General features: G+C 44.7%; 1 protein-coding gene and 1 long non-coding RNA gene across 2 annotated transcripts in view; both read right to left on the bottom strand.

Moving 5' to 3' along the window:
* Positions 1-2,011: 2,011 nt before the first annotated feature.
* On the bottom strand, positions 2,012-4,990 carry LOC307199354. The gene is made up of 2 exons (XR_013831918.1): positions 4,829-4,990; positions 2,012-4,569 (listed from the first exon to the last, which is right to left on the bottom strand). It is a non-coding gene; the product is annotated as an uncharacterized lncRNA (long non-coding RNA).
* Positions 4,991-5,680: 690 nt separating this feature from the next.
* WNT3A (Wnt family member 3A) overlaps positions 5,681-8,161 on the bottom strand; it is a 96,796-nt gene continuing 94,315 nt past the window's right edge. Inside the window, exon 4 of the mRNA XM_079947009.1 lies at positions 5,681-7,385. Coding sequence (XP_079803135.1) covers positions 6,906-7,385 — 480 coding nt within the window. The 3' untranslated portion in view covers positions 5,681-6,905. The remainder of the gene's footprint in view (positions 7,386-8,161) is intronic.

Genomic DNA, 8,161 nt, shown 5'->3' with positions numbered 1-8,161 from the left:
ACTAATTAATGCATTCCATGCACACTTCATCCAGGTATATGCATTCTTGTGCATATTACTTGGCTCGAGAACTGCACTGCAAAATTTGGAGAAGTGTGACTTTTGAAGGGGACCAAGGGTAGGGGAGGACTATTGGCCCTGCTTAGGGGTTTCCCAGAGGCATCTGGTTGATGATGGGATTGGACTAGTGGGAAAGACCCCTGTCTACCTCAGACCCTGAACAGCTGCTGCTAGTCAAAGGGCTAGATGGGACCAATAGTCTGCCCTCGTATGTCAGCTTCTTAGTTGACTTTAATTGGCTGCTTGCATCAATTAATGGCGATGACAAACCTAGACAGCATCTTAAAAAGCAGAGACATCACCTTGCCGACAAAGGTCCGTATAGTTAAAGCTCTGGTTTTCCCAGTAGTGATGTATGGAAGTGAGAGCTTGACCATAAAGAAGGCTGATCGCCGAAGAATTGATGCTTTTGAATTCTGGTGCTGGAGGAGACTCTTGAGAGTCCCATGGACTGCAAGAAGATCAAACCTCTCCATTCTGAAGGAAATCAGCCCTGAGTGCTCACTGGAAGGACAGATCGTGAATCTGAGGCTCCAATACTTTGGCCACCTCATGAGAAGAGAAGACTCCCTGGAAAAGACCCTGATGTTGGGAAAGATGGAGGGCACGAGGAGAAGGGGACGACAGAGGACGAGATGGTTGGACAGTGTTCTCGAAGCTACCAGCATGAGTTTGGCTAAACTGCGGGAGGCAGTGGAAGACAGGAGTGCCTGGCGTGCTCTGGTCCATGGGGTCACAAAGAGTCGGACATGACTAAGCGACTAAGCAACATCAATGGCTACTAGCCATAACTTGAGAGAATGCACAAGAGGCGAGAGTGCTGTTGAGCTCAGGTCCTGCTTGCCAACTTCCCATGGAGCATCTGGCTGGTGAGTGAGAGAACAGAGTGCTGGGCCAGATGGGCCTTTGGACAGATTCAGCAGACAGGCTCTTCATATGCTCTTATGTTCTTAACAGGGAGACTGTTGAGCAACAATAAGGACCATTGATCTACTTCAGCATGGCAGTGGGCAGATTTCAAGGCCCAAATGACATGTGACACTAATCACATGGTTCCTCCTTGAATGGAATGGGATGAGACATCGGTGGTGGTATGATTTAACTCTTTGCTCCTAGAATCATAGAATCATAGAATCATAGAGTTGGAAGAGACCACAAGGGCCATCGAGTCCAACCCCCTGCCAAGCAGGAAACACCATCAGAGCACTCCTGACATATGGTTGTCAAGCCTCTGCTTAAAGACCTCCAAAGAAGGAGACTCCACCACACTCCTTGGCAGCAAATTCCACTGTCAAACAGCTCTTACTGTCAGGACGTTCTTCCTAATGTTTAGGTGGAATCTTTTTTCTTGTAGTTTGGAACCATTGCTCCGTGTCCGCTTCTCTGGAGCAGCAGAAAACAACCTTTCTCCCTCCTCTATGTGACTCCTGCTGTGAGTCAGATCCGGATTGGGGTCCCGCTGTTCCTACAAATGCATTGAGTGTGTGTGTGTGGGGGGGGAAACCTCTCAGTAGATCAAAGGGGAGTCCCTCAACCAATGCAAATTACAGGCTTGAGGAGGGGGCCTGATCCAGATGAGAACCACAGCAGGGTGCAACCCCCTCCCTGTAGACCCTCCAAGTGTGCCTATTTTCCAGGGGCAGTCCCAGATTTACAGAGCCACCCCAGTTTCTGATTTGATCCCGGAATGTCCTGCTTTCCCTTAGGATGTCCCTATTTTCATTGGAGAAATGTTGAAGGGCATGGTAGGAAATCCCTGTTTTCATTGGAGGAATGTTGGAGGGGACATCTCTATTTTCATTAGAGAAATGTTGGAAGATATGCAATGTCCGGTTGTGAACTGACACTCGAGGCCAAGCTACATGATAAACACCAAGTGTATAGTTTGGCCTTTAAAAACAATACAACTCCTTTGTTTCCCCCCAGTACAATAACTTTTAAGGCAACAAAATTAAAATTAATGCATATTTTTTAATTTTCATTATAAAGTTAAACACATCTATGAAACATAACTGGTAAAAAAAAAAAATACAAGACATTGCTAGCAGGTTGTCGGTAAAAAACAGGATAAAAAGACAAGGGCGCCATGATCCAGGACTCTGCAGACTGCAACACACAAATGGAAGGGATCCACTTGAGCAAAGGGTGGCCCACCCCATTTTCAACAGCATTGTACAAGCATCTCCAAAGTGTGTGCAGGATATTTCTAAACACAGGGAGATCGTAGCAGGCCCTGTTCAGGCTGAGTTTCATGTGATCTACTAGATCGCTCCTTACTTAGATGACAAGTGAAGTAGCAGATTGACAACACTGTTCCCAAGGAGTTATTTCTGCAAATATATACTCTTACTAATATATACATTTATTCATAAAATAAATAATCATAAAAAACCCATCAGACTTAACAAAATACCAAAGAGGGGGAGGAAGATAAAGAGAGAAAGGTGGCAACTCTTCTTTTGTACAATAGCTTTGGAATTTCAGGGTTTGCTTTATTTTTGATAATAAATGGGTTCATTATAAAGGGTGACTGAACAGGAAATAGGGGCATCTGAGTTGGGCCAGTCATGAAGCAATGTGAAACAGCTGCTAGTGGCCACAGATTCCAGATGGGGGCGCCATTTCCCGGCTCCAATTTCTAGATATACAGTATATATATATATATATATATATATGTGATGGGTGGGTTTCAGGATTACAGTACATGGAGTAAGTGTTAAACCCCGCTGTTCCGTTCACCATGGTCCCATTCCTCATCCATTGTGGCTGCTAATTTACAGCAACAAAATAACCAGCACTCCTCCATTCATCTTGATTTGCTTGCACAAACTTCATGAGGAAGTTAGATTTTATAGTGTTGATTCTGATTTGTTTGCAGGGAGGCTATACAATAATGATCATTCATCCTGCTTTACTTGTATGGTATGGTCATTTGTTTCTCTCACACTTTTTAGTGTATTTAACCATTGCTTTCCTAACTGCACATTTCAAGCTCACGACTTCCCCCAAAGAAACCTGGGAGCTATAGTTTACCCTTCACTGAGCTACCATTCTCAGCACCCTTAACAAGCCACAGTTCCCATGATTCCTTTTTGGGGATTGGAGGTGCTTTTAAATGTATGGTGTGGATTCAGCTCTAGGACCACAAAACTCTTTAATCCCCATTAATTGTAAAAATCTAAATTTGCTGGTATGCACATGAATCCCTCCCACAAAATACTGACTGGAGACACCCTACATGCATTCTATATAATCTGCAACTAAGAATGGTAGATTCTTAAGACTGTGACCTCATTATTTTCACACAGGCAGAAAATTTTTGTTCGGAGACTACCACCTCAGACTTGACTTCAGTATTACCCCATATCAGCACATGCACAACATGCATACAAACTAGATGTTAAGAGGACATTTTGTGACCCACCCCACCCTTGCAGTTGCAATACAGCTTTACCCCCTCAATCTAAACCAGGTCTGTGACAGTCCATGTCAGAATCCCTGACCATTTGCCATTCTCTTGTGGGGCAACAAAAAATAGCTTCCGGAGAATCACAGTTTTCTGGTCTTTGTGCTGTCCAGATGTTGTGGACTACAACCCCCTTCTGCCTTGATTATTGAATATGCTGGAAGAAGCTGATGGGAGTTGGGCATCTGCAACACTTGGAAGGCACAGTGTTGGCTACTCTGTCATAGATTGCGACTGTGTGGGCTAAGCTGCTAAGCACAAGAGATTTGGTTTATAAAGTTGCAGAATCAACGTAGTTCTGCCCATGGTTGCCTGGGAACAGGGTAGGGGTTTCCTGGGAGCTCCTCATGACCTACAAAGGGCCCCACAAGGTTGCTGCTACATATTCACCCTGAGATGTCTTTCCAGCTAAAGAATGAGGAGCTACTGACTGGGAAAGGCCATTTGTAACAGTGAGAGATGATTCCAAGAGGTCAGTCACAATCACAAATAAATACGAATAAATAGAGTTGAGAATTCTGGAAAAATGGAAACAAAAGGATTTTAAAATGTTTCTCAGCAGGGCTGTTGAGCCTTCTCCAGGGTCCTTTGAAAGCCTCCTGGGACGCTGGAATGAGAGGGAGAGAGATGTCTAATGAAAAGTAAAAGAAACAACCTCACTGAAGAGGACCTCATTCATTTTGAGACTCGACATATCATATTTCCGCTATGATTGCAGCTGTGTTTCTGCCCTGGGGTGAATACAGAGGGATTCTTAAGCTCTCTACCATTTAAACTATCTGTGATCACTGGAAAAGCACAAACAATTCATTTCAAGTCCGTCGAGGGCACTGAAAAGATCTATGCCTATTTAGCGCACAGTCCAGCATATATCTACACTTGTATTGGGGCACAATCCTGCTGACACTGAGAAACTCGTAAAGTCTTATTTCAGTAGGAGAGAATTAAGTGTGTGCTTAACTTTGTCATAGTTGCAATTTTGACTGGATTCAACTTGTCATATCCCCCACCCCCGACTTATATCAAACCATTACAGTTAAGAACTTACTGTATTTTTTGCTCTATAAGACTCACTTTTTCCTTCCTAAAAAGTAAGGGGAAATGTGTGCGCGTCTTATGGAGCGAATGCAGGCTGCACAGCTATCCCAGAAGCCAGAACAGCAAGAGGGATTGCTGCTTTCACTGTGCAGTGATCCCTCTTGATGTTCTGGCTTCTGAGATTCAGAATATTTTTTCTTGTTTTCCTCCTCCAAAAACTAGGTGCGTTTTGTGGTCTGGTGCGTCTTATAGAGCGAAAAATACGGTAATTTGTTCTGGAGGTTCGTTCTTAACCTGAAACTGTTCTTAACCTGAGGTACCACTTTAGCTAATAGGGCCTCCCACTGCCACCACGCTACCACCGCGCGATTTCTGTTTTCATCCTGAAGCAAAGTTCTTAACCCAAGGTACTATTTCTGGGTTAGCGGTGTCTGTAACCCGAGGTACCACTGCAGTTGAGATTATAGAAGATGTGTCAACACCCTCCCCAATAATGCGTTCCCTCCCCTTCTCTGCCTCCCTTTACATGAACTGTAGCTCAGTGGTGGAGCTGGCTGGGGTTCCTAGGGGCTGGAGTTTAATAACATTTGGAGACACCAAGCTGGCCCTCCCTGCCACACATGAGAAATCCAGAAATGTGTGGGAAGGCTAGTCAGCATATTTTCAATGGGTTTTTCTGGACATCTTTGTAAGGCTAAGGTAAATGGCTATCTGTATTCACCCTCAAGTACATCTCCACAGCCAACACATCATTCCATCTTGAAAGGGCTTCCTGAACTTTTGCTTGCGTGTTGCAGGGCACACTAGGAACTTAGGGAGTGTGCTAGGGAAAGACACGTACTTTTGCCCCCTCCGAGATCGATGTCCTCAATGTGGGAGGCCAGCTTTGTTGACTGGAACTACTTCTGTTGGCCCCTGTATATATCAACAAGGAAAACACCCCCAACAAGGTATTTGCTGAGGAAATTGAACCATCTGGGGTGTGTGTGTTTGCAATGTCTGAAATTTCAGCTGTCTTCTGAAAACATGACCTACATAAAAAAGGAGTCAGTTACCAAGTTTTTGATTTTGTGGGAACTGCAGATACACCATTCTGGGGTTATGCTTGAGGGGGTATGTCTAGATAAAGGACAATTTGCACATATCAGTTGCAAAACTCTGGCTGAAATGGTTTCATTGATCAGAAACCTGCCTGAACATTCATGATGGCTCCAAAGAATGCCCATTCAACATTTCACTTCTCATATTGCATGGCTTGGATGAAGACCCAGGGTATGAAGGTGAAAGGGTGTAATTTCCTATCCTATTAATTACTGTAATTTAATGTCATTTAACAATCTAGTGCAGTAAGGCCTGGCAGCCATTTTGTCCTCAGAGGCCTGTTGTTGATCCTTAGGGAGCCAACTGTTTAAGCCACAATGTTATATTCCCAGTAGAGAGCCCACCACTGTGACATTATTTCCTATGGTAAAATCCCACGCAGTACAAGTGGGCTAATAAGCAGTGCCTTAGCAGTGCCCACTTGAAACTGTGAGATGGTGTACATATGTATGTATATATGTAACAGTGTGTGTGTGGGGGGGGATTTTTACCATAGGAAATAATGTCTCAGTTGTGGGCTGTCTATTACATTGTTTAACAAGCATAACACACAAGTGCCACCTCGCTTCCTGTTTCCTTCTCCCATAGTAGAAGCATTGTCTGAATTGTCAGTCAGTTCAGGATTTGAATATATTACAAAGTTTGGCAGTTCCACAGAGTGAAGAGTCATTTGCAAGTTCCTCCAGTTCCTGTGAGAGGTTGAACAAGGGCCTTTAAAAACAACAACACACCACCTGTTGTTAATTCTATACATAGAAACTTAGCTACAGGCTGGGCTGGAACATTAAGAGTCATTGCGCTAGAAGCTTCTTCCATGCTCATAATGCACAAATAGGCCATGTTTCAGGAAGACGCACAACATTCAAAGGACACTTAATAGCACGAGTTTTGCCATGTGAGTTGAAAGGAAAGAGCAGACACTCCAGAACCTTCTGGAAACCTGCTCGCCATCCACTATCCAGCTCTATGTTCTTGACTAGTTAAAGAAACCAGTCTCCTGTGGCGCAAAAGGTCAAAAACAGCTGGTTAGTTGGCATCTCGGTTTGTCAGGAATTGCAAGGTTAACATCCAGATGTGATGGTCGAGAAGAAATGATACCTATTCTAGCCAACCAATGCTAGCTTCTGTGAGTGTGTGTGTGTGTGTGTGTGTGTGTGTAGTGTGTGTGTGGATCTCAAGAAGTCAACTTTCTCCTATAGAAAAAAGTAATCTTTGATTCTTTTTCCGTGGCCATCCCATCTTACTTGCACGTGTGGACATCATAGACTCGTATGCACTCCTGACAGCTGACGTAGCAGCACCAATGGAAGATACAATGGCACTTCTCCTTCCTCTTCTCAGTCCGTGTGTTGTGTCCTCGCCCGCAGCACAAGAGGTCGCAACCATCAATCCCATGGGAAGTGACGTTGCAGATTCTGTCGCGGGTGCCAAAGGAGCCAGTCTCAGGGTTTGGCTCGCAGAAGTTGGGTGAGTTCTCATAATAGACCAAATCCCTCTCGGTTGGTGCTTTGAAGAAGTTATATTTGGGCCGCAGTGTCTCCACCCAGCCGCGGGACTCCCTGTGCTTCTCCACCACCATTTCTGAAGCGCTGTCATATTTGTCCTTGAGATAGTCGCCAATAACCCGGAAGTCAGGCTGGGACCACCAACAGGTCTTTACCTCACAGCTGCCTGACAATCCATGACACTTGCATTTGAGGTGCATGTGGTCAATAATAGACTGAAAAAGGAAAGGGAAAAAAAAAAAAGAATGGCAAGGAAGGCAGAAGAAGGAGAGACAACATTAGTTTGTAGTATGAGGAAACATTCAATATGGCATTTTTAAACTTTGGAAGGTTGGCAGTTCCCAGTTATCCAGTAGTGGTTGGTGGTGCAATTCTGCTTATCTAACCTCCTGTCATTGTGGTTTACCTGGAGGGGGAGCAGAGAGGTGGCAGCATGGTTGCCGCGGTGCAAATGCACCAGCTGGAATGACAGATTGGCTCCGCTGGTGCATTTGCACAGCACCGACCTCACCCCTTTCCCTCCTGGGTAAACAGCAATGACACTTGTGGCAGGAAGTCAGGTGTGTGCCGCAGCTCTGCCAATGGCTACAACAAATATCTCAGCATTTTAGGATGCTGGCACAGTACCAGTTTACAGTCTAATATGCATGCATTTGCTGGACCCCTCACTTTAGTACTTTTGTTATGTCCATGTCCTGAGAGTTGCCAACTGATTTTAAGGTGCAAGGTCAGATTTTGAAGCTCAATCAGGCAGATTAGGGGTAAAATTCCTTTCAGCTGTGCCAGGCTTTTACCTCCCCTACACCTGATGTCACATATGACATCAGGTGTAAGGCAGGTGGGTGTAGCTTGGACATAATGTCCTCCTAGATGTGCCTAATTAGACCCACAGGCCAGAGGTTCCTGCTTTCTGTTCTACAGAGCAATTTGAATGTTCCTGCCACCATTACGTGTTACTGTTGCAGTTGCCACTATGGGGATGTCTTTTTTG

The sequence above is a fragment of the Podarcis cretensis genome, assembly GCF_951804945.1.
Source record: "Podarcis cretensis genome assembly, chromosome: 12".
Taxonomy (NCBI): Eukaryota; Metazoa; Chordata; class Lepidosauria; order Squamata; family Lacertidae; genus Podarcis; species Podarcis cretensis.
The sequence above is the reverse complement of the archived record's forward strand: the minus strand, read 5'-3'. Positions and strand labels throughout refer to the sequence as shown.